Raw genomic sequence first — 27092 nt, forward strand, 5'->3', positions numbered from 1 at the left:
GACAGTCAACTCACCTTTTCTTCATTCAGAGGTCAGCAAATGAGCACTAATTCACTGGGAAATATTTCCAGAAAAATATTCTATGGAAAGTGCTTTGGATGAAAGGGCTATGAAAGCAAAATGTTATTTACTTGTAACCAACTGACTGCAGCTTGTGTTGTAGATCATATGCGGACAATATTGTGTCTACTGCCAGAGCTGGAATATTACAGTGTTCACTTGAGAATGTAAGCTTCGGGTTGAAGAACGGCTGGAGAGGACATGGCCAAACCCAGAGCGTATCAGCACCAAGACTCCAGCTCAGATTACAAGCATGCCCAGCAGTTGCCACCTACAGGGGAGGTGCATATGAAGCCATGACAGGACAAGCTGCAAGGAGCTGGTGACCAGTCACCTTTCCAGTTTTCAGCATGTGCAGTTGAAGATCACCGGCCATGCCCCAACCCTGAAGCAGCGCCCATTTCCTTACTGACAAGTTGGACACAGAAAGCAGAGGTAGGTGCATTAATGTTTCTAATACTGTTTGAACCACTTGTTCCTCTTTTGTAGCATGAATGTCAACACAGTATTTTGTGGCTGTTGGTGCCTAACAAGGCTCCACCAGTTAATTGGTGCTAATGAAACCCACAGGGGTCCCTTCTTTGGTTTTCTTCTATAAAGCAGCCTCAGAATGTCAGCCAGTTGTCTGTTCATACCCAAAGATGAATGTCTGGTGCAACTCATCCGACAACAGAAATGGTGTTTTCAAGGTGTGTTTGTACAAAACAGACGAAACGAAGGTCTTGTGGCCTCGTCTTCTCCATATAGTACACAACTCCTCATCTGACGGCTAATGAACGCAGTGCCCTTGCCGCCCTACGTGAAGGGTTTAGAAACAATATGGAACATTTGATAGTTTCATTGGGGTAAAAAGGGATCTAGCACCTTTGGAAGAGTGTGTAGGACGTTCACCTGCGGGAGAAACTGCGCATCGAGTGAAAGGTTCTTCCACTGATGGATTTCCCCGACTCTGTGCAAGGAGGGGGCGGCGACTAGAAAGGCTACTTTCCACGTTAACACCTGAAGTGAACAAGAGTGCGCGTATAAGTTTTGTTTGGACAATGCTGAGATCCTAAGTAGGCACAGACTACTCGAACGAAAGATACCTCTTCCTAACTCCTCCGTGAAGACTTTCATGACAGGGGCGTTCCGAACAGAAATGGACAGCCTGTTTTGTAAGTAAATGGCTACTGCCGACAAGTGGACGTGAGAAGAAGAGTGGGGGGGCTGCTTCCTTAAGGTAGTAAATGTATCGTACTGTGTGATAGAGTTACGTGAAGTGAATGTACAGAGGTTCGCTCATCACAGTGAACAGAGCCTTCCTACCTTGCTTGGTAGTGTCCGTTGTGTAGTGGCGTGCCTCCGATGAATTCAGATACCCAACTTCTAGGATTTCAGGAGCCAAATCATTAGACTGCACTGGGATGGTATAGCGTGAATTGTTACAAGCAGTCGCGGTCAGGGGGAGCCTCTGGATTCTCTCTGCATGTGTTGCTGTGCGGTCCAGGGGTGTCGTCTCGGGCTACTCACGGGGTCGCAGTTGCCTGGGAGTCCTCCCTGTGGTGTTTGTTTTCTGGATCTCGAATCGGGGGCATCGGGTGCAGAGGGTGAAGTCTCACGCTTCCGGGAAGAGTGAAATTCTTTAAAGTTGCAAAGCTGTTGTTGAAATTGAGCAGAGCTGCTGCTCACTGTAGTTTCTCGGTCCTTTGGTCCAAGGCAGATCTTTGAGGCTTCAGAGGTTGCTGGTCCCCGTCGGATGCGTCGCTGGTTGCAGGTTTTAGAGTCAGGAGACAGGCCGGTAGGGCTGGGGCCAAAGCAGTTGTCTTCTTCCATCTTCTCTGCAGGGCTTGTAGGTCAGCAGTCCTCCTTCTTTGTTCAGGTTGCAGGAATCTGATTTCCTGGGTTCTTGGGTGCCCCCAAATACTAAATTTAGGGGGGTGTTTAGGTCAGGGAGGCCAGTAGCCAATGGCTACTGTCCTGGAGGGTGGCTGCACCCTCTTTGTGCCTCAAATCCCTAATCCTATTGGGGGAATCCACCAAACTCAAGATGGGGGATTTCTAAAAGTAAGGGTCACCTCAGCTCAGGACACCTTAGGGGCTGTCATGACTGGTGGGTGACTCCTCCTTGTTTTTCCCATTATCTCATCCAGCCTTGCCGCCAAAAGTGGGGGCAGTGGCCGGAGGGGCAGGCATCTCCACCAGCTGGGATGCCCTGGGGCGCTGTAACAAAAGGGGTGAGCCTTTGAGGCTCACCGCCAGGTGTTACAGTTCCTGCAGGGGGAGGTGAGAAGCACCTCCACCCAGTACAGGCTTTGTTCCTGGCCACAGAGTGGCAAAGGCACTCTCCCCATGTGGCCAGCAACTTGTCTGGTTGTGCCAAGCTGGCAGAAACTGGTCAGCCTAACACTGGAAGTCGGACTGGTATTGAGGGGGCATCTCTAAGATGCCCTCTGGGTGCATTTTACAATAAATTCCACACTGGCCATCAGTGTGCATTTATTGTGCTGAGAAGTTTGATACCAAACTTCCCAGATTTCAGTGTAGCCATTATGGTGCTGTGGAGTTTGTGTTTGACAAACTCCCAGACCATATACTCTTAATGGCTACCCTGCACTTACAATGTCTAAGGTTTTGCTTAGACACTGTAGGGGCATAGTGCTCATGCACATATGCCCTCACCTGTGGGATAGTGCACCCTGCCTTAGGGCTGTGAGGCTTGCTAGAGTGGTGACTTACCTATGCCACAGACAGTGGGATGTGGGCATGGAACTCTGAGGGGAGTGCCATCTCGACTTCTCCCCATTAGCACACACAAGCTGTGAGGCAGTGTGCATGTGCTGAGTGAGGGGTCCCCAGGGTGGCATGAGACATGCTGCAGCCCTTAGATACCTTCCCTGGCATCAGGGCCTTTGGTACCAGGGGTACCATTTACAAGGGACTTATCTGAGTGCCAGGGCTGTGCCAATTGTGGAAGCAAAGGTAAAGTTTAGGGAAAGAATACTGGTGCTGGGGCCTGGTTAGCAGGGTCCCAGCACACTTTCAATCATTGATTGGCATCAACAAAAGGCAAAAAGTCAGGGAGTAACCGTGCCAAGGACGCATTTCCCTACACAAATGTTTGAAGCTAAAGAGTTCTGGCCAAGCAATCATGCGCAAGCAACTCCTACATGTAAAGCTAATTAAAGAATGGTGGTCGGTGTCTCCTGGGTTCATTTTTTAGCGCCTAGATTGGGAACCCATATTTTAGTCTTTAGTCCGGTAGCCTGTGCATTTAAAGGCACACGTGCATTTTATCTGCTTTTATAAACTGTATTATATTTTACCACAGCTAGCTTTGCAGCTTTTACATTTTATCAGCTGCCTTTCTTAGAAAACAGTTGTTCGCCTTCTACAGTTATCGGCTCCTGGTACGCCTCTCGTTCTGTGCTTTTCTCAAGGTTGTTATATTTATACACAACAGTTTACTAAGTATTACCGCTACAAGAGTATAAAGTCAACAACTATGGACACAAAATCACCTCAGGCCTGTTCTCAGAACACGTTTTGTTATATAACCACCACATAGGCCTATGAAGGTTAGAGTGCACTCCAGTCGGCGAGCCATCTTATGCTGTGTGCCCCTTCGTCGACAGCTTTGCTGATCTTAGCTTTGTCTTTCCAGTCAACCGGGAGGACGCCGGGAGGACCAACAGGCAGGCCCTTGCCTAGCTCTCAGGTATGGGGTTGGGGCTCCTAGCATACTGGGACGGCCAGAAAGGCTAACACTGCTATGATTTCATGTTAGAGAATAGGGTGTAGGTAGGAATTCTTCTGCACGTTTATTCCAGGATGTTGGGACTGTTTATCTGTGTTATGTTTCATACTCCTAATAATCGCAGCCCATGCTTTTTAGCGTAGAATGCAGTAATTTCAATAAATACATTGAAAGTTATCCAGCATATCTTTGTCTGCCTTCGCTTGTGTGAGACACTGTAAGTGGGAGAAAAGGGCACCATTTGTCGACCACGACTTCCCTGAGGAGTCAGATTGTCATGTTTTGAGGCTGCCACAAAACACCTTTACTTTCTAGATTTTGGTGATGTGCTGCTAGCTAGTCCAGGAGATCAGGCTAACAACTTTTTTGAGAGACCAACACCCACCTAAACATGGTGGCGCTGCTCCCCAAAACCAAGCAGTCTTACCCCCAAGGTAAGAGTTGTGCGACATGTGCAGATGAATAACACAGCTATACATGGGTGCTACGTTATCAGAGAGACAGGGGCACAAACATATGGACGTATTGTACGTTACTAGAGTTCTTGAATACCTGGGATTGTGATATTGTGAACCAAGGGGTTGATGAGGGCTTCCCAACATGTCCTCCCTAGGGCCTGTGCTGCTTCGTCATCGGGCAGGAAGCGGTCTGCAAACACCTGCTCATGTCGGAGAGCGCTGTTCAACCTGTCCCAGAAAAAGAACGAGGGTTAGTGACTGAAGTGAAACTCTCCTGAAAAAAAAAAAAAAGAAAGAAAAATAAAAGACAGCATACACACTCGGGAAAACCCCAACAGAGTGATGGAAATTATGCACTTAAATGTGAAAGTCAGTAGTGTGCAGTGGGGTGGATGCAATACATAACTTGACATTAAAAAGGAAATTCCAAAGCTCGAAAAGATATTCTGAGGTAAAGAACAAACAGTAAGATAGGTCCCTCAGCAAGAGCACTACTTGCACCATATCCCCTCTGCCAAGCATCCGAGAGCTCCACGCGGACTAGGGCCGGCAGACTCCTTCAGCCCGGTTCCCCCCAGTGTGGAATTTCTTACCTGTTAAAGAGCTGCAGCAGCTGCATCCGGTCCTCAGAGATCTCCTGGCACCAGGTGTGGGCCTTTGTGGTGTAGAACAGGTAAGTGCGCCTGCAGAGCTGCTCCTTGAACACCGGCCAGAAGGTGGGCTTCGGGCCGAGCACCTCGATGCCACGTACACGAGTGTCTATGCCGCCCTGAAAGAACAACAACTCATTTGCAGGACAACACTACACAAAACCACAAATCCCAGGGAAGCAGAGCAGTGTACGCCTGAAACTGGAAAAATCAGGTTGTAAAGTCATCAGCAATATGCGGCCACGTCTGACACCAGAATGGATCTTGGGCTGGACTCTTGAAATTTATTTCAGAAATTCAATATTGATTCAAAACATTTTTTAACACTTTCAAAAAGGTGCAACATAAAACAATGGCTTTGTATCAACAGATACATATACACGGGTTGTACCCAATAACCCTGTCTCCGGGTCTATTATATACACAGACATAAGGCGATTCTGTCGGGAGTGTGCTTTAGCCACAACATTGTACTTTTCAGTAAGGGGCTCAATGAACTCCCTTTGCTAGTGATCTATTAACCAACAACACCGCACCACTTAAAACAAAAAACAAATCTGCATTTGGGGACAGCAAAGGAAAACATGCATCAGATATGGATGTTCTGCAGGGACAAAATAGAGCAGTGCTTGTGGAAGCGAGATCACAACAGACTAGAGCATACGTAATACATAAATAGGAGTTCATACACTGTTAAGTACACAATCAATGGAACAAACTGTCAACTACTTAACTATATCAGATGTGCATAAAACATTAACCTTGCTTAGGAGTGCTACAACATAGTTGTACCTGCTGCAGAAGGAGCGAGACCGGCTCACATACCTGCTGACAGCGTTTTATCTTGACCTGGATTATGGGCCAAAAGCGGCTCAAACCCTCACAAAGGATGACTCTGCTGGCAGACGGCATCACGTTAACCTATGGGGAGGAACACAAGAAAAGTCAGGAAAGCATCTGCACATTCCAGCAGCTCCAGGCCCCCACTGCACCCCATGGCTAAGGTCGTGGTGTGGAAGAGATACAAGCATCAACGCATGCCACTAAACTCTGGCCCCCGTTCCTCCGATTGTGGAACACAATAGGTGCTGAAAGCACTTCCACTTCCTACTGATTCCAAGCCCCTACTGTCCTCCATTTTGTGGTGGAGTCTGGGGTGAGAGGCCAGCATTGCCACACACCACCTACTCAAGGCCCCTCCGCACCCAGTGTTGATTAAAGGATAGCGCTGAGAGGAAAGCAGAGCACGCCATCAAAAGAATGCCGCCCCCTGCACATGCCCCTCTGGACACACATACTATGAAACAGAGGACAGTGTGCAGCACAGCCGCGATCCAACGGGGAAGCGATCCAACGGGGAAGCGATCCAACGGGGAAGCGATCCAACGGGGAAGCGATCCAACGGGGAAGCGATAGAGGCTACATGATTTCACAGCCACTTTCCACATTGATGCAGGCAGTGGTGTGGAGTCTCACACATCACCTTGTATTAAATTATATAAATTTTCAGAAAATGCTGCACACATTTTTCTTTATTTTATTAAATACTGACTGCAGTGTTTGTATTCAGACACTGCAAACATTTTCTCTGATACGGTTTTCTTACTGAAATGTTCAGCCTTGAGCAAGCCACAAATCTTAATAGGCTTGTTCTTCTTGTGTTAAAGACAATATGGATTAAAATCAAAGTACAATAATTGAGGGTGAGCACACATTTCTGAACAGGTCCAAGTCACTCCCAGTGCACAGCTCTAAGCAGCTAATGGGGCAATGTAACACACCACAGTCAGCTCTGTAGCCTCTGTCTGCAAGCCATGCACATACCGGACAGCATAACTCACCGTATTCAGCTCCGTGCTGATGCTGGAAGGGTTGTCGCCCGCCATGACCACCACCCGTGCTGGCATGTAGCTGGAATCTTCGCTTGCGACAAGCAGAATCAGCTGCCTGGCATGGAAAAGAAAAAGGGCGCGGGAATGAGGCAGATATGAGAGAGGCAGCTATGTAACCACACCCCTTCGGTCAGACAAAACCAGTGGAACCTCAAGCTACATGCAAACCTTGGCGTAGGCTTCCGGACCCTCTCATACAATGAACACAAATATCCTCTACCACTTCCTTGGTCATTAATCTTTTAACTGCTTTAACCCCGCCCCCCCCTTTCTCTCAGACACTGCTGCTCTTAACACTAACACGTCACGAGGAAAGATTGCTGTGCTTAATACTTTTCTAGGCCATGACTTGAAATTCAGAATCATACAAGTGTTTGTTCGTTAACAGAACGCTTTTGGTAAGACCCTAGCGAGGGTAGCCCTGGAGACACTTTTCTTGTACTTCACCCACTGTGAAGAAATCTGAAAGTACACCCAGCTTCTACCTTCCCAATCAGACAACTGCCGGGGAGAAACCTATCCCCAGACCAGCTGTGTTTTCTTAGCACCATACACAAGAGTCAGAGATAAATCTATCCCCAGAGCAGCTTTTATTCCAAGCTCCAGACACAAGAGTCAGGAACAAATCTATCCCCAGAACAGCTTTTATTCCGAGCTCCAGAAAAATCTATCACCAGAGCAGCTTTTATTCTGAGCTCCAGACAAGAGCCAGCGACAAATCTACCCCAAACCAGCTTTTATTCCAAGCTCCAGACCAAGAGCCAGGGACAAGTCTACCAGAGTCTAGCTTTTATTCTGAGCTCCAGACACAAGAGCTGCAAACAAATCTATCCCCAGACCAGCTTTTATTCTGACCTCCTGTTTATCATGATTCAATTACATTTTATAGAAGACAGATATAGGAGGCTGGCCTGGTGTGTGGTGGGTACCTAAGGTACTTACTCCTTAAACCAGGTCCAGGTATCCCTTCTCAGTGAAGTGTAGGCGGTGTCTAGAAGCCAGGCACTCGAGGTAGCTGTGGATGAGTAGCCAAGGCTTATCTAGGAGACATGCAAAGCTCCTGCAATACCACTACAGTCACACAGTACTTGGTTGTACAAAATAAAGGTACTTTATTTTTTTAACACAGTATCAGAAAATACTAGAGTCAACCCTCCAATAGGAGGTAAGTAAATACACTATATATACATACACTAACAGTAAGAGACATAAAAAGGTAGGAAAACAGGGTAAAATAGCAATAAGCAATGGTAGCCCTAGGGGAGCCCAAACAATAAACAAAGAAAATTTAAAGCGAACACAGGGCCACCACGTAGATAAGTAAATCACGTAGAGAGCGCCGGGAGTACTAGGAAACCACACAGGTAATGAATGTACAATCCCCCCACCCACTGCCAAGCAACCAGGAATGCAGGAGTAAAACAGTGGGTTTCCCCAAAACCACCTCAAAGGATGAAAAGAAGAAAAAGAAGACACCTAGAACAGCCTGCAAGAAACAAGCAATGGATTACCGAAGATGGAGACCTGTGGAGAGAGGGGACCAACTCCTGAAGTGTATGTGGAGTCCAGGAGGAGTAGGAGGTACTACCCACCCAGAGGTACCTTTTGGAGTTGGTCGATGAAGAAGGAAGATAGGTCAGCACTGCAGCCAGAGAAGAGTTCCTGATGTGTGCAAAAGGTGTCCCACGCTGGAAGCTGGATTGCAGATGGGTGCCGGTGAAGGATTTCCACCAACAAGCCTTCGCAAAGGCAAATGCACGGTTGGAGGAAAAGAGGTGCTGCCGGGGACCAGCAAGGTCCAGGAGGACTCTACCCAGGAGGGGGACTCACAGGGGACCCTCCGCATTGCAGATGGCCCACAGGAGCAGAGGCAGCACCCTCAAGTGTCCCACGGGACAGGGACACAGAAGCACCCCAAACAGCAAGTTGCTCCCACATCGCCAGAGGACCACTCAGAGGCCCAGGAGTTGAGGGAGGGAGTGCTGGGTACTGGAGCTACACGTTGCATGAAGTTCCCCTTGGGGGTGGAGCAAACAAGCCTTGGCAGCTACAAAAGACGTGGTGCATGGGGGTACTGGCTTGCGTGGAGTGGAAAGGACTTACCACCACCAAAGTGTGACAGTTGGTAGAGGGGACCAAGGAGGAACTCTCCCAACCACCACCTGTGATGCAGGATCCACGCCACTCAGGATAAAGGGAGAGCCATGCAGCCGGTCGTCGTTCCAGCCAGGTACCTGCGGATGCAGTGGAGTGATGCCTTCACCCCAAGGGAGATCCCTTCTTGTGCAGGCGGAAGATTAACAGTCTCCTGAGGATGCACGGCTGGGGAAATGTTGCAAAGCTGGCAGGAATTCTGGATACATTGAAGGGTCTTCCTCGTGGATCTGCAGCTTGTCGGTTCCTGGAGGGTCCAGTCGCGGTTCCTGAGGCCAGAAGTCAAAGCAGAGGTTGCAGAGGAGTCCTGCTGGACTCTGGAAAGCCACACCTGAGGACCCACCCCAGAGGAAGACCCTATATAACCCAAAGAGGAGGGGGCTTGGCCACCTTACCAGGTAACTACCTATCAGAGGGTACATCTGACGTCACCTGCCTCGCCTGGCCACTCAGATGTTCCCAGCCAACCTTGGACTGGTTTATGCACCGGGGCACCAAATGTGCCCTTCAAAGCAAACCACTGGCTTAGGGAGGCTACCCCTTCCAAGCCTGTAACACCTATGTACAAAGGGAGAGGATGTTACCTCCCTCTCCCAAAGGAAGTCCTTTGATCAGATCAAGCAGCAGGAGGGCAGAAACCTGTCTGAGGGGTGGCAGCAACTGGGCTGCCCGGAAAACCCAATAAGACTGGTGGTAGCAATGCTGGGGGTCCTCTAAGGAGCCCCCAGAGTGCATGGAATCATACTTCCAATACGTGCAACAGTATTGGGGTATGATTCTGACATATTTGGTACCAAACATGCCCAGGTTCGGTGTTACCATTATGTAGCTGGACATAGGTAGTAACCTATGTCAGGTACACATATAAAATGGCGTCCCCCATTCTCACGAAGTCCAGTAAAATGGGGCTGGAGTTCGTGGGGGCACCTCTGCTAGTGCAGGAGTGCCCTCACACACAGGGACCTGCACCCTGCCCTCTGGGATGAAAGGGCCTACCCATAGGGATGGCTTACACTGACCTGGTGTAGTGACCTGGGAGTGAAAGGGTGCGTGCATCCGTTTCACGCATACTGCAATGGCAGGCCTGCAGAACCCTTTGCATGGGCTCCCTATTGGTGGCAGAATAAGTGCTGCAGGCCATTGGGATCCCCTGGGACCTCAATGCCCTAGGTACTATATACCAGGGACTTGCATCGGGGGACCAATATGCCAATTGTGGGAATAAAAGTTACCAGCAACCAAATTTAGAGATGAGAGCATAGTCACTGGGGTCCTGGCTAGCAGAATCCCAGTGAACACAGTCAAACACACTGACAAAGAGGCAGAAAGTGGGGGTAATCAAGCTAGAAAGAGGCTACTTTCCTACAACAGAAATATTGGAAAAGTCAGTTTTTCACATTATAACTAACAGCTATTTATTGAGGGGATTTGCTGTACTGAGTACATGTATTTTATGTAATTGATTTACATTGGAATCTTGTGGCCAAACCAAAAACTTGTCGTCATCAAAAACTAATGAAGTGAATGATAGGCTTGGGAGACAACTGATCCTGCAGCAGAAGAACACCTGTCTCAATCTCTTACCCAAAAATATTCATCCAAGAGCAGGTCCACCTGCACCCCACAGGGTATGTGCCATGTGGCATCCCCATGACAACTGCAGTGAGCATCCATTTAACTGGCTTTAAACTGGACCTTAACAGAAGAGAAGCAGCAGGACACCGGACAAGAAGCAAGCGCCGAGAAGCCTCACCTGACCACTACTCCGCGGTGCATGAAGATGTTTATATAGTGGGAGCCTGTGCTACCGTTGGATTCCCAGTAGGTTTTGGGGTTCCTATCCGTCAGCTTGCTTGCCCGGTGAGGATTGGAGGAGACTTCCAACTTTTCCCAGCACTTGTCAGCTTTCACTTCAACGCTGGAACCTATGAAACACACAAACATATGTAATGAAGTTGCACACATTAGGGCATAGGCCTAGGGAAGTCTGTCTACCATGGTCCTTTAAGTATGTTACCTATGTGCACTCACTCGCTCAAAGATCCTTCAGATGGAGACACTTACACAATAATTTAGGGAGGAGAATGAGAAAACAAAAACAAGTAAGACCTCCTGCAAGAAGCTGAACTCTCCAGTCAGGAAGAAATACTTTATTTTCCACTGTGTTGAAAAGAGGCATACTGCCCCTTAATTATGTTCCTGTTCAGTAGTCTGCTCCATCAAGAGTTCAAACTAACAATGTCTGCAGACAGAGAAAGCTTTGGTCTGACTGGAGATGAGAAGAGTGGGACGAGGCCACTCCCTGTCAATAAAGAACTCGAACGCTCATTCTTAAACTCTTAGCAATGCATCAATTAGCCATGCAGCACATGCAATACTATCCTTAAAAATGAGTACTAATGCTGAGGTAACCAAGAAAACGAGAGGCTGAAGATGCAATAAAAAAATTGAAATGAGACGCTGGGCAGAGACAGACATGAGCATGTCATGGGTCGAGGGAGCTTCTTGCTGAAGGGTCACAAGTAGGGGAGATATTTACTTTCTAGATATTTACTTTCTATTTCGCTGCTCCCGACCACCTCAGAGCCAAGTAAACAAACACCATGATTTTAGGAACTGCCTCCAGACTCAACAAAAGGAAGAGGCTTGGAGGGGTTAAGTCAGGTAATATCTAGACACAGCTATAGTTGGCCTCTCATGTAACAGGAAGACAAACGCAATCGAGTGTTGTTCCCAACATTGCATTAGCACTCACCTTGGCAGAGATTCCTTAGAAAGACGTCAAAGAAGGGGATATTGATTGGCTGGTGGTTGCGCCGATGTTCTTCAATTTGCCCTAATACCATCTGGAAGAAAAAGAGAAGTGATGTCACATCCAGGAGAAACAACAAATGGCGTTGGGTCATACTTCATACTTCTAGCACCAGAATAAACAATACTTCCAAATGATGGCATATGGACTGTGCAGCTATGGGGTCGTCACACTGGGGGCCTTTCCTCTCGACCTCTCACTGTGCCCGAGCAGGTCTGGTACTGGCGCTGCTGATGGTTTTCCCCTCAGGAACTAGCCAGCCAGGGTTTGCAGTGCATGTCTGGGAGGTGCTTCACCAGCTCCCCCATTTACTCCCAGTGGTAGCGGCCGCCGCGAGAGAGGAGACCCAAGCGCTCAACGAGCCAATGGGTGACTGCTATAAGCATTACCCTGTAGGAAAGTGGATTAATGTGTGGTGTGCTTGTGAGACCTCAGCAAGTAATAATGTCACAACCTCCATCAGGTCCACTTAGTCTCTAACAAAAAAAAACCTTTGCTCAGTCCTGGGTAACTGTGGCACAGAGCAGTTAGGCTAAGGCGCAGGAAGAAGTGTAAAACTCTTAGGAGTACCAAAACACTTTAGAAGTAAGAGACGTGGCAAAATGGAAATAAGACACCTATTTATAAAAACAGAGTATTTATATCTTGAATTAGACACCAAAACAACAGAAATCTAATGGAGCTGAGATATGATTTTTTTTAAGTAAAAAAAAATGATTTAACTTTATGTAATTGAATGAAATATATTGTAGCCAGCAGTTAGTAGCCAAAAGGGCTATACAGCCTGGTAGGATCCTCTTGGACCAGCCTCAATGGCTGGGGCCAGTCACAAGGACCACAAAGGTCCAGGGAGATAGGTCGGCTGTTGTAGTCAGCAGTCTAAGGGTCCTCTAGGTGCTCTTCTCCTTAAAAGCGCTCAAGCTAGGAAGTGGTTCTGGTGCAGGGGATTAAGGATGCTACAATGCTGAAGGGATGCTGAAGAGGTGCAGTGAGTTTTCCGGCCTCGGGATTTGATGCCCACGTTGCAGCAGGGGAGGCCAGTGCAGGTCCAGTTGCTACTGGTCAACTGGTACGAATGAGAAGACATACAAGAGAGGCACAAAGGTTGTTAAATGTACTTTGAGATGCATGCGGGCTGTAAATGAATGCACGCACAGCCCTGGCACAAGGCCAGGCCCAGAGTCAATCACAGTACCCACCCTACCAACCAGGAGGGAATGGAAGCGGGCACCAGTCAGCTGCACACAGTAAGCATTGAACTGCTCTGACCTGACTGTGAGTGGCACTTCCTAGTAGGGGGTATCTGGGGAGTCAGCAGAAAATTCCCAAATGGTGAAAACAGTGTGTACAGTGAGACCAAATCAGAGCAACAAGTTGTCTACAAGAAGACTTAGAAGAGGAAGGAAGGTTCAGAGCGACAGTGAAATCTGGCCCATCATGCAACTGGATGGAGAGATTTTCACAATCTGGGCACCGTTAACACACCCTGAAATTAAAAAATGACTAATAGGTCCTTAGCCAAAAGGCCACCATAAACATTCACAAAGAAAAACTGATAAATGTCTCTTGCCACACGTGCAGAGTATAGCACCCCCTCTCCAAATCAGGAGAGACAGACAACATGGCGACGATTTCAATAGGAGCTCTCAGCAAGGATGACCTTACGGCAGGCCCAGAAGTCTTGAAAGCAGATCCCGAAAGGCACAGACAGCCTAACAAACTGTCCATATCAAAGCAGATCTGCAGACACTGGATCAATGGAGTGGGGGCATTATTGGCATTCCCTCCTGAAAACGAAAGGGACAAATCAGCCAGAAGAAAATGAGATGCGACCATGCAGCACTAGCACCTAGACTGAGAAGCCCTGCATACGTGGCAAGTAGTTCTCTCACAAGCCCACTTTCCAACATCTCCAGAACCCCACAAGTTACAACAAGGGTTCAAATAGTTGTAGATTCAGTCAGAATTCCTCTAGCTGCTGGGAGTACACTGAGTGCTTCATGGTTCCACTGGAGCTGCAGAGGACAGACACACATGAATCCCCACCCACAGTGGGCCCGGGAAAATTACAGAGCAGGCTCACGCTTATTTACTTCTGAAGACACAAAGCATGCTCTCAACCAGGTTATTGAATGGCTTCTCCTGGACAGATGGTCTGGGGCAACATGGTGGCTCCTGGTCACCTCCAGTCAGACCATCAATGTCCTTGTGCAAGACCTTCCAGTCAGGTGAGCCTTGGACATACATGCACAGGAATTAGGTCAACTCAAGCAAGGGCAAGTCAGCTCTTCTGGAGGCAGGAACAGACTTCGTTCCCTTCAGAGGTCACAGCAGCAAGGAGGATTCCCCCAGACTTAGGCACAGTATGAAAAGAGGATGAAATCCGGCAGAGATTCTATTTTTAGTCCTAGCGTTTTCTCACCTGCCCTGGCGTACATATTTCAGTATTGAGTCAACTGTGAACCAAGTACTGTCAGAAAGGTCCAATACTTATACCCAATGGTGGTTCCAGAACCAACCAGATGGACAACCTGACCAATGAATCACAGCATTCACCAGTCTGTTAACAAAACCCACATTCCCAGCCATACAAGAGACATCCTGCTACACATCTCAGGCAGGAAGAAACACCACCCCCCCCCCCCCCCCATTGTTGTGACTGAATGGATCACTTAAAACAAAAAGCCAGTAGGCAGCCTCTGTTTCCCTGACTGTAAGCACACTAGTATCACCACTAGTTGTCAGAGTGGCTACTGCTCTCAACGTAGGATATCAAGATACCAACTCTGATGTGCAACAAAGATAGGAAACACGGAAGGCAGCCAAGCGGGCTGAGATGAGTGCAGAGCTCACTAGAAGTGAACACGCTGGGCGGAAAGGTGCAAGAAGAGGGAGCACAGGTTCACAGACACACGTATAGACAGAAGTCCCATTAACCTGAACTGTAATCAGCTCCTGCCAGCCACATCATTTTCTGATAACAGAGGCCAGAAGCCAGCGTCGACTATTGGTGAGGGGCCCCTGGATTATACCTCTAGCTCTGCTGAGACATCCTTAGGTAAAATGTGGAGCTCATTGAGTGGACTCAGAGATTGTTGAGTTCACTATAAGAAAATAAGGTAGGCTGGAAACGGGACAGGGAGGCACAGCTTTTTCTCTCTATGATTAGAGCATCTGTCCCAAATGCTGCACGCAAGACTATCTGTTGACAGAAATCCCAGCACAGCATCGGCCCCTCTGTAGCACAGACTATGGGAAAGACCTTTTAGCTCAGCCTCACCTGGATGCAGCCGGCCAGGATGCTGGTGGTCATTTTCTTGTAGAGGCTGGCATACTTCTCGCAGTCTGTCACAAGATCTTTGAGCTCGGTCACCAGCAACAGATTGGAGCTGTGCTTGTCCAGGGCTACAGACAGAGCCTCTTTCGTGCCCAGTCGGCACATCACCACAGCACAGTCTTTGTTCGTCGTTGCCAGCCGGTGCAGGAAGCGGATGAATTCCTGAACAACCTATAGAGACAAAGAGGAAATGACATTAGAAAAGGAGAGAGACAAAAAAGGGAGGAAGAGTGCAGCAAATGCCTTGTGCTCGTTTGATTATTATTAACAGCATACAAAGAGTACCCCAGTATTTTACATGCCTCATCAGTCAAACCTCCTATCAACAATCTGTACAATACGACACAATGTCTCACAATACAATTGTGCACAATCACTCATTCCAAGGGGGTGATGTAAGATTCCATTATCTGACCAGATACTAGGCTTGTTTTTAGAAATTACAACGTTGGCCCTGTTGCAATATATGTCACTGGTGCTTTCCTTTTTCTTACATTTCGTTTGTGCTTTCAGCCCACCCATCAGTCTGTGCTCCTCTCCCACTCGGAGGGACACAGGCTCTGTTAGCAGGGGTCAAGCCTCAAATCATGATCGCACCACGGTTTTTGGGAAAGCTTTATGAGAAACCCATGTACAATGACTGTAAATATGAAACATTTATCTAATCTGCAGTAATCATGAATCCTACATAGGGTTGTAGCCCTAGAGGACCACAGCGGACACCCCAGTCCTTTGTGAAGGAAGAGACTTATCTGAAGCTTGGACCATCCACCACAACTACCACCGTGCAGCAGCAGAGCGGAGTCAGACTACCGTGAAGCAGCTGATGGGAAAGTGAAATCATATGAGGCCAACTTCCAATTGAAAGGCAGAACCTGACAATGTTTCCAAAATAAGTGATCTATCACACCTGCACTCACTCCAGTAAGACAGTCTATAGACATGTGTGCTCAAGAAAAAACCCTCAAGAAACTTTCTGCAAGGCGTTTACAGGAATTTCTAAACACAAAGACGATGCTGCTATGTTCATGGTCTACTGGACATTTCCACAGCCTGGCGCAGTCATGTCAGATCTTCACCTGTACGTACTGTGCGGGTAATGGAGATTAAGCAGTTTGCAGTGTCTGTTTAAGTGTTTAGAGTGATGTTACAACACTGTGTTCTCTTTTAAGTGACTCATTGCAAAGGAGAACCGCCTTAATCGTCCAGTCCAGTGAAACCTCTTCATCTCTTGGTAGGTCACATAAAGGAGTGCTGTCTGATTTGGGAATTTATAGCATGGCCAGACTTTTTCTCTGTCTGTGATCTACTGACCCTTCCCGTGTCAAATCATGCTGTTAAGAGAAACCCAAAACCTTTCACTGACATCCTATGCACGCTGGGTGTGCTGTGCGTGCAGTGCACTTGTGGCTCATGTATGGTAGCAGAACTGCTTGGCACGGCAAGAGACCGAGACTGAGGAGCGCTTCCCTGAATCAGTGGAAGTGGACAGAAGCTGTCCTGTGGCTGGAGGGACCCTGAGGCGAGGTGGATGGAGATAGGGCACCCCTTAGAAATGTCATGAGGGCCTTATTAGTAAACTATTGCTGACCTGGTGTGTGGGGAGCACCTATGGTGTTATCACCTTATACCAGGTCCAGGTATTCCCCATCAGATAAGTGTTGTCAGTGTCTAGGAAGCCAGGCTCTCTAGGGGCAGCTGTGGCTGAGCAGCCAAGACGTATCTAGGAGACATGCAAATCTTATGCAATACCACTGTAGTCACACAGCACATACACACATGAAAGAACCACACAGTGTTGTAAAATGAAAATGTCACTTACCCAGTGTACATCTGTTCGTGGCATCAGTCGCTGAGATTCACATGTTCTGCACAGCTCGCCATCTGGTGTTGGGTCGGAGTGTTACAAGTTGTTTTTCTTCGAAGAAGTGTTTTCGAGTCACGGGACCGAGTGACTCCTCCTTCTGTGCTCATTGCGCATGGGCGTCGACTCCATCTTCGATTGTTTTCCCCGCAGAGGGTGAGGTAGGAGTTGTACTATAGTAATAGTGCCCGCGCAATGAAATGTGTAAGTATGTACCTATTAAAGGTTTAAATAATATATATACAAATGTACAAAATTGAAGGTAACTTCTGAACTGCTACAGGCTTCCGGGGAGGTGGGTGGGTCCATGTGAATCTCAGCGACTGATGCCACGAACAGATGTACACTGGGTAAGTGACATTTTCAGTTCGATGGCATCTGTCGCTGTAGATACACATGGTCTGCATAGACTAGTAAGCAGTTATTTCCCCATAAGCGGTGGCTTAGCCTGTAGGAGTAGAAGTTGTCTGAAATAGAGTTCTTAATACAGCTTGACCTACTGTAGCTTGTTGTGCGGATAGCACATCTATACAGTAGTGTTTGGTGAATGTGTGAGGCGTAGACCATGTGGCTGCCTTACATATTTCAAGCATTGGGATGTTTCCTAAAAAGGCCATTGAAGCACCTTTTTTCCTTGTTGAATGTGCCCTGGGAGTAATGGGCAGTTGTCTTTTTGCTTTAAGGTAGCAGATTTGGATGCATTTAACTATCCATCTGGCTATACCTTGTTTTGATATTGGGTTACCTGCATGAGGTTTTTGGAATGCAATAAATAGCTGTTTAGTCTTTCTGATGTTCTTTGTTCTGTCAATGTAGTACATTAATGCTCTTTTGACATCTAATGTATGTAGTGCTCTTTCAGCCACAGAATCTGGCTGTGGGAAAAAAACTGGTAGTTCTACCATTTGATTTAGATGGAACGGTGAAATAACTTTTGGTAAAAATTTTGGATTAGGTCGTAGGACGACCTTATTTTTATGTATTTGTATAAAAGGTTCTTGTGTTGTGAACGCTTGAATTTCACTTACTCTTCTTAGAGATGTAATGGCGATGAGAAAGGCAACTTTCCAGGTTAGGAATTGTATTCCGCAAGAGTGCATGGGTTCGAAAGGTGGGCCCATGAGTCTTGTTAGGACCACGTTTAGGTTCCATGAAGGAACAGGTGGTGTTCTTGGTGGTATAATTCTTTTAAGACCTTCTATGAATGCTTTGATGACTGGTATCCTATACAAGGAAGTTGAATAGGTAGTCTGCAGGTATGCAGATATTGCTGCAAGGTGTATTTTAATAGAAGAGAAGGCTAGCTTTGCTTTTTGTAAATGGAGCAAGTAATTTACTATATGCTTTGGAGTTGCGTCTAGTGGTTGTATCTGATTATGATGGCAGTAACAAACAAATCTTTTCCACTTACTTGCGTAGCAGTGTCTAGTGGATGGCCTTCTGGCCTGCTTTATGACTTCCATACACTCTTGGCTAAGTTGTAAGTGTCCGAATTCTAGGATTTCAGGAGCCAGATTGCTAGATTCAGCGATGCTGGATCGGGGTGTCTGATCTGTTGGTTGTGTTGCGTTAACAGATCTGGTTTGTTGGGCAGTTTGATGTGGGGTACTACAGAAAGATCTAGCAGTGTTGTGTACCAGGGTTGTCTTGCCCACGTTGGTGCTATTAAAATAAGTTTGAGTTTGTTTTGTCTCAATTTGTTTACTAGATAAGGAAGGAGAGGGAGAGGAGGAAAAGCGTAAGCAAATATTCCTGACCAGTTCATCCATAGGGCATTGCCTTGGGATTGCTTGTGTGGGTATCTGGACGCGAAGTTTTGGCATTTTGCGTTCTCTTTTGTTGCAAATAAGTCTATTTGAGGTGTTCCCCAGAGTGTGAAGTAGGTGTTCAGAATTTGTGGGTGGATTTCCCATTCGTGGACTTGCTGGTGATCTCGAAAGAGATTGTCTGCCAGTTGATTCTGGATCCCTGGAATAAACTGTGCTATTAGGCGAATTTGATGGTGGATTGCCCACTTCCATATGTTTTGAGCTAATAAGCTTAACTGCGTTGAATGTGTTCCTCCTTGTTTGTTTAGATAATACATCGTTGTCATGTTGTCTGTTTTGACAAGGATGTATTTGTGGGTTATGATTGGTTGGAAAGCTTTTAGTGCTTGAAAAACTGCTAATAATTCTAGATGATTTATATGCAGTTTTGTTTGATGTATGTTCCATTGTCCTCTTATGTTGTGTTGATTGAAATGTGCTCCCCACCCTGTCATGGAAGCATCTGTTATTACGTACTGTGGCACTGGGTTTTGGAAAGGCCGCCCTTTGTTTAAATTTATACTGTTCCACCATAGAAGCGAGAGGTAAGTTTGGCGGTCTATTAACACCAGATCTAGAAGGTGACCCTGTGCTTGAGACCACTGTGAGGCTAGGCACTGTTGTAAGGGCCTCATGTGCAGTCTTGCGTTTGGGACAATGGCTATGCATGAGGACATCATGCCTAGGAGCTGTAGTATTGTTCTTGCTTGTATTGTTTGATTTGGAGACATGTGTTGAATGACTTTGTTGAAATTGTGAATTCTTTGTGGAGTTGGCGTTGCTACTCCTTTTGTCGTGTCTATTATGGCTCCTAGATATTGCTGTACTTTGCTTGGCTGAATGTTGGATTTTGCAAAGTTGACGGTGAACCCTAGTTTGTAGAGGGTTTGTATGACTTGATTTGTGTGGTTTGAGCATTGTGTGAGCGAACTGGTTTTGATTAGCCAGTCGTCTAGATACGGGAATACATGTATTTGCTGCCTTCTGATGTGTGCAGCGACTACTGCTAGGCATTTTGTGAATACTCTGGGAGCGGTTGTTAAACCAAAAGGCAATACTTTGAATTGGTAATGTATTCCTTTGAATACAAACCTTAGATATTTTCTGTGTGATTGATGTATTGGTATATGGAAATATGCGTCTTTGAGGTCTAGGGTTGTCATGTAGTTGTGTTTTTTGAGCAATGGTAACACTTCTTGTAGTGTGACCATGTGAAAATGGTCTGATTTGATGAATGTGTTTACTACTCTGAGGTCTAGAATTGGTCTCAGTGTTTCGTCCTTTTTTGGTATCAAGAAGTACAGTGAATAAACTCCTGTGTTTATTTGTGTGCTTGGTACTAATTCTATTGCATTTTTTTGCAGTAGTGCTTGAACTTCTATCTCTAGAAGCTGTGAATGGTATTTTGATAAATTTTGTGATTTTGGTGGTATGTCTGGAGGGAATTGCATGAATTCTATGCAATAACCATGTTGGATAATTGCTAGGACCCATGTGTCTGTAGTTAGTTTGTCCCATGCTTCGTAATATTGATGTATCCTCCCCCCCACTGGTGTTGTGTGGGAGGGGTGAGTGACGTGTGAGTCACTGCTTGTTGGTAGTGGTTTTGGGGCTTTGAAATCTTCCTCTATTCCTAGGAAATTGCCCCCCTCTATACTGGCCCCGAAAACCTCCCCTGTACTGTCTCTGGTAGGTGGGCGGTGCGGACTGTGAGGTGCTAGCTTGTGTGGCCTGACCCCGAAACCCTCCTCTAAAAGGTGTTTTGCGGAAGGTGTTATAAGATCCTCTGCTCTGCGGGGAGTAGAGTGCGCCCATGGCCTTGGCAGTGTCAGTGTCTTTCTTGAGCTTTTCTATGGCTGTGTCGACCTCCGGACCGAACAGAAGTTTCTCGTTTACTGGCATGTTAAGTACTGCCTGCTGAATTTCTGGCTTGAATCCAGACGTTCTGAGCCATGCGTGCCTACGGATGGTAACCGACGTATTAATAGTCCTTGCGGCTGTGTCTGCTGCATCCATAGAGGAGCGTATTTGATTGTTGGAAATGTTTTGACCCTCCTCAACAACCTGTTTTGCTCTTTTTTGTAGATCTTTTGGGAGATGTTCAATGAGATGCTGCATCTCATCCCAGTGGGCTCTGTCGTATCGCGCTAGCAGCGCTTGTGAGTTTGCGATGCGCCACTGGTTTGCTGCCTGGACAGCGACCCTCTTCCCGGCTGCATCGAACTTTCTGCTTTCTTTATCTGGGGGAGGTGCATCCCCAGAAGTGTGTGAATTTGCCCGTTTTCTAGCAGCCCCTACCACCACAGAATCTGGTGGCAGCTGAGAGGTGATGAATACAGGGTCCGTAGGAGGCGCCTTATACTTTTTGTCCACTCTAGGCGTTACTGCCCTACTTTTAACTGGCTCCTTGAAGATCTCCTTTGCATGGCGTAGCATGCCTGGGAGCATAGGCAGGCTTTGGTAGCAGCTGTGGGTGGAGGAGAGGGTGTTAAATAAAAAGTCATCCTCTACTTGTTCAGAGTGTAGTTCCACATTATGGAACTGTGCTGCTCTAGCCACCACTTGTGAATAGGCTGTGCTGTCCTCAGGTGGTGATGGCCTAGTTGGGTATGTGTCTGCGCTGTTATCAGACACTGGTGCATCGTACAAGTCCCACGCGTCTTGATCTTGGTCATCGTGGCTCATGGCGGTGTGAGCTGGCGAATGTGACGGGGTGTAAGTTGGCGAAGCCGGAGTTACAGGTGGAGGCGAGGGAGGAGGTGTTACCTTCTTTGCTGTTTGTTGCTGAGGAGCCTCTAGTGCTATAAACTGAAGTGTTCTCTTTCTTTTGACAGGTGGAAGGGTACTGATCTTCCCTGTCCCCTGCTGAATAAAGATACGCTTTTGCGTGTGATCCACTTCAGTGGATTGCAGTTCCTGTTCGAATCTGTGTTTTTTCATTTGTGAAGACATAGAATGTTCTTCAGTATAGGAGCCTGAAACTGGGTCTGTTGGTGCTTTTTTCGGCTCCGAAAACCCTGTTGTTTGTCTTTTCGGCTCCGAGGTAACCTTCCTCTTCTTTTGTGCCGAAAAATCTTGGCCTCTATGGTCTTCGGCGCCACTGTCTCGGCGTCGATCCGTGTCGACACCGAACTCTCGGTGTCGATGCTTCTCTTTAGCACTCTCTCGGTCCCGAGGAGGCTGCGTGCCGGTGTCTCGACCGGAGTCGGACGATCTCGACACTGAATGGGCCTTTTTCGGTGCCGATTGTTGGTCACCGGGAATTTGGGTTGAGCCATGGCCGGTTGGCAGTGGCGTCCCCTGGGCCTTTTTGCCTTTTTTAAGTTCTGATCTCGACGTCTTACTCACAGTTTTTGTATTGTCGAGTTCGTCGGAGTCTGAATCCTGGATGGAAAAGGATTCCTCCTGTTCCTCTTCTGTCTCGAACTGTCGATGCTCCTTTGGCGTGGACGCCATCTGCAGTCTTCTCGCTCGACGGTCGCGCAGTTTTTCGGGACCGGAACGCCCGACAGGCCTCACAGGATTCTTCGCTGTGCTCGGGTGACAGGCACAGGTTACAGACCGAGTGTTGGTCCGTATAAGGATATTTGTTGTGGCATTCAGGGCAGAACCGAAACGGGGTCCGTTCCATCGGCGTTGTTCTCCACGCGGTCGGGCCGACTAGGCCCCAACGGTGTGCCGAAATCTACCCCGAAGGGCACCGAAGCGCTTCGATGTTCAATGCGTCGTCGTATGTGTTTATCTCGAACCGGATCGCAACGATACCGTCGAAAATCTTCCGTTTTCAGCTATCTTTCCGTTCCGAAACTCGGAGCGACAGGAACACGTCCGAACCCGATGGCGGAAAGAAAACAATCGAAGATGGAGTCGACGCCCATGCGCAATGAGCACAGAAGGAGGAGTCACTCGGTCCCGTGACTCGAAAACACTTCTTCGAAGAAAAACAACTTGTAACACTCCGACCCAACACCAGATGGCGAGCTGTGCAGAACATGTGTATCCACAGCGACAGATGCCATCGAACATAAAGGTACTTTATTAAGGTAACACAAATACTAACATACTGTATAGGCAATACCCCCATATGGAGGTAGGTAATCACACTATTATATACACATCAGCAATCCGTAATTACCATAGAAAGCAATAGGCATTGATGAAAATAATAGTAAATAGTGAGGGCCCTAGGAGAGGGCCAAACCAGATACTAAAAAAGTGGAATGTGAAAGACAGTCCCCCACCGCAGGAAGTGTAATCAATAGAAGGGAGCTGGAGGAACTCGGAACCTCAAAAGGTAAGTACCAGGGTGCCTACACTTCCCCACCCAACCAGCCAGGAGAGGAAATGAAAATGTCACTTACCCAGTGTACATCTGTTCGTGGCATCAGTCGCAGTAGATTCGCATGTTCTGCAATAGCTCGCCATCTGGTGTTGGGCCGGAGTGTTACAAGTTGTTTTTCTTCGAAGAAGTCTTTCGAGTCACGGGACCGAGTGACTCCTCCTTTTGTCTCCATTGCGCATGGGCGTCGACTCCATCTTCGATTGTTTTTCCCCGCAGAGGGTGAGGTAGGAGTTGAATTGTAGTAATAGTGCCCATGCAATGGAGTGACTAAGTATGCACCTATTTAAGGTTGAGATGATACATATATAAATAATTGAAGGTAACTTCCAAACTGCTACAGGCTCCCGGGGAGGCGGGTGGGCACATGCGAATCTACTGATGCCACGAACAGATGTACACTGGGTAAGTGACATTTTCAGTTCGATGGCATCTGTCGCTGTAGATACGCATGTTCTGCATAGACTAGTAAGCAGTTATTTCCCCAAAAGCGGTGGATCAGCCTGTAGGAGTGGAAGTAGTCTGAAATAATGTTCTTAATACGGCTTGACCTACTGTGGCTTGTTGTGCGGATAACACGTCTACACAGTAGTGCTTGGTGAATGTGTGAGGCGTAGACCATGTGGCTGCCTTACATATTTCTTGCATTGGGATGTTTCCTAGAAAGGCCATGGTAGCACCTTTCTTTCTGGTTGAGTGTGCCCTTGGTGTAATGGGCAGCTGTCGTTTAGCTTTAAGGTAGCAGATTTGGATGCATTTAACTATCCATCTGGCTATACCTTGTTTTGAAATTGGGTTTCCTGCATGAGGTTTTTGAAATGCAATAAAGAGTTGTTTAGTCTTTCTGATGTTTTTTGTTCTGTCAATGTAATACATCAATGCTCTTTTGACATCTAATGTATGTAGCGCCCTTTCAGCTACGGTATCTGGCTGTGGAAAGAACACTGGAAGTTCCACTGTTTGATTTAGATGGAACGGTGAAATAACCTTTGGCAAAAATTTAGGATTGGTCCTTAGGACGACTTTATTTTTGTGTAGTTGTATAAAAGGTTCCTGTATTGTAAACGCCTGAATCTTGCTTACTCTTCTTAGGGAAGTAATGGCGATGAGAAATGCCACCTTCCAGGTTAGGAACTGTATGTCGCAGGAGTGCATGGGTTCAAAAGGTGGACCCATAAGTCTAGTTAGGACAACATTTAGGTTCCATGAAGGAACAGGTAGTGTTCTTGGTGGTATAATTCTCCTAAGGCCCTCCATGAATGCTTTAATGACTGGTATCTCATATAGGGAAGTTGAATAGGTAGTGTGCAGGTATGCAGATATTGCTGCAAGGTGTATTTTAATGGAAGAGAAAGCTGGGTTAGATTTTTGTAAGTGAAGCAAGTAACCCACTACATGTTCTGGAGTTGTGTGTAATGGTTGTATTTGATTAATATGGCAGTAGCAAACAAACCTCTTCCATTTACTTGCATAGCAGTGCCTGGTGGATGGCCGTCTGGCTTGTTTTATGACTTCCATACATTCTTGGGTAAGTTGTAAGTGCCCGAATTCTAGGATTTCAGGAGCCAGATTGCTATATTCAGCGATGCTGGATCTGGGTGTCTGATCTTTTGGTTGTGCTGTGTCAACAGATCTGGCCTGTTGGGCAATTTGATGCAGGGTACCACTGATAGGTCTAGCAGCGTTGTGTACCAGGGTTGCCTTGCCCAAGTTGGTGCTATTAATATGAGTTTGAGTTTGCTTTGACTGAGTTTGTTTACCAGGTAAGGAAGGAGAGGGAGAGGAGGAAAAGCGTAAGCAAATATCCCTGACCAGTTCATCCATAGGGCATTGCCTTGGGATTGTTTGTGTGGGTATCTGGATGCGAAGTTTTGGCATTTTGCGTTCTCCCTTGTCGCAAACAAGTCTATCTGAGGTGTTCCCCAGAGTTTGAAATAAGTGTTCAGAATTTGGGGGTGAATTTCCCATTCGTGGACCTGTTGGTGATCTCGAGAGAGATTGTCTGCGAGTTGATTTTGGATCCCTGGTATAAACTGTGCTATTAGGCGAATTTGGTTGTGAATTGCCCAATGCCAAATCTTTTGTGCTAGCAGGCTTAACTGCGTGGAGTGCGTCCCCCCCTGCTTGTTTAGATAATACATTGTTGTCATGTTGTCTGTTTTGACGAGAATGTATTTGTGAACTATTATTGGTTGGAAAGCTTTTAGTGCCTGAAAAACTGCTAGAAGTTCTAGGTGATTGATATGCAGTCTTGTTTGATGTACGTTCCATTGTCCTTGTATGCTGTGTTGATCGAGGTGTGCTCCCCACCCTGTCATGGAAGCATCTGTTGTTATTACGTATTGTGGCACTGGGTCTTGGAAAGGCCGCCCTTTGTTTAAATTTATGTTGTTCCACCACAGAAGCGAGAGGTAAGTTTGGCGGTCTATTAACACCAGATCTAGAAGGTGACCCTGTGCTTGAGACCACTGTGATGCTAGGCATTGTTGTAAGGGCCTCATGTGCAGTCTTGCGTTTGGGACAATGGCTATGCATGAAGAGATCATGCCTAGGAGTTGTAATACCATCTTTGCTTGTATCTTTTGTGTTGGATACATGCGTTGTATGATGGTGTTGAAATTTAGAATTCTTTGTGGACTTGGAGTGGCTACTCCTTTTGATGTGTCTATTATGGCTCCTAGGTATTGTTGTACCTTGCGCGGCAGAATGTTGGATTTAGTAAAGTTGACGGTGAACCCGAGTTTGAAGAGGGTTTGTATGATCTGATTTGTGTGATTTGAGCACTGTATGAACGAATGGGCCTTGATTAGCCAGTCGTCCAAATATGGGAACACATGTATTTGCTGCCTTCTTATGTGTGCAGCGACTACCGCTAGACATTTGGTAAAGACTCTTGGTGCGGTTGTTAAACCGAAAGGCAGTACCTTGAATTGGTAATGTATTCCTTTGAATACAAACCTTAGGTATTTCATGTGCGATGGGTGCATTGGTATATGGAAATAAGCATCCTTGAGGTCTAAAGTTGCCATGTAGTCGTGTAGTTTTAGCAATGGCAATACTTCTTGTAGTGTGACCATGTGGAAGTGGTCTGATTTGATGAAAGTGTTCACTACTCTGAGGTCTAGGATTGGTCTCAGTGTTTTGTCCTTCTTTGGTATCAGAAAGTACAGTGAGTAAACTCCTGTGTTTATTTGTGTGTTTGGCACTAATTCGATTGCATTCTTTTGCAATAGTGCCTGCACTTCTATCTCCAGGAGATTGGAATGGTGTGTTGTTAAATTTTGTGCTCTTGGTGGTATGTTTGGAGGGAATTGTAGAAATTCTATGCAATAACCATGTTGGATAATTGCTAGAACCCAAGTGTCTGTAGTGATTTCCTCCCATGCTTTGTAATAATGACCTATTCTTCCCCCCACTGGTGTTGTGTGGAGGGGGTGAGTGACATGTGAGTCACTGTTTAGTAGTAGTGGTTTTGGGGCTTTGAAATCTTCCTCTATTTCTAGGGAATTGCCCTCCTCTATATTGTCCCCGAAAACCTCCTCTATACTGTCCCTGGTAACTGGACAGTGTGGCTTGTGAGGTGCTGGCTTGTGTGCTTTGACCCCGAAACCCCCCTCGAAAGGGCGTTTTACGGAATGTGCTGTAATTCCCTCTGCTCTGCGGGGAGTAGAGTGCGCCCATGGCTTTGGCAGTGTCCGTATCTTTTTGGAGTTTCTCAATCGCTGTGTCCACTTCTGGACCGAACAGTTCTTTTTCATTAAAAGGCATATTGAGAACTGCTTGTTGAATCTCTGGTTTAAATCCAGACGTTCGGAGCCATGCATGCCTTCTGATAGTTACAGATGTATTAATTGTCCGTGCAGCTGTATCTGCAGCGTCCATGGAGGAGCGTATCTGGTTGTTGGAGATGGTCTGTCCCTCCTCAACCACTTGTTTTGCCCTATTTTGTAAGTCCTTGGGCAGATGTTCAATGAGATGTTGCATC

General features: G+C 46.8%; 1 protein-coding gene across 1 annotated transcript in view; it reads right to left on the reverse strand.

Moving 5' to 3' along the window:
* CUL9 (cullin 9) overlaps positions 1–27092 on the reverse strand; it is a 576404-nt gene that overhangs the window by 310195 nt on the left and 239117 nt on the right. Inside the window, exons 15-21 of the mRNA XM_069236395.1 lie at positions 15040–15267; positions 11703–11793; positions 10701–10872; positions 6743–6848; positions 5727–5822; positions 4845–5020; positions 4346–4479 (exon numbers count right to left, since the gene is read on the reverse strand). Of these exons, the coding sequence (XP_069092496.1) occupies positions 4346–4479; positions 4845–5020; positions 5727–5822; positions 6743–6848; positions 10701–10872; positions 11703–11793; positions 15040–15267 (1003 nt within the window). The remainder of the gene's footprint in view (positions 1–4345; positions 4480–4844; positions 5021–5726; positions 5823–6742; positions 6849–10700; positions 10873–11702; positions 11794–15039; positions 15268–27092) is intronic.

The sequence above is a fragment of the Pleurodeles waltl genome, chromosome 5 (genome assembly GCF_031143425.1).
Source record: "Pleurodeles waltl isolate 20211129_DDA chromosome 5, aPleWal1.hap1.20221129, whole genome shotgun sequence".
Classification (NCBI taxonomy): domain Eukaryota; kingdom Metazoa; phylum Chordata; class Amphibia; order Caudata; family Salamandridae; genus Pleurodeles; species Pleurodeles waltl.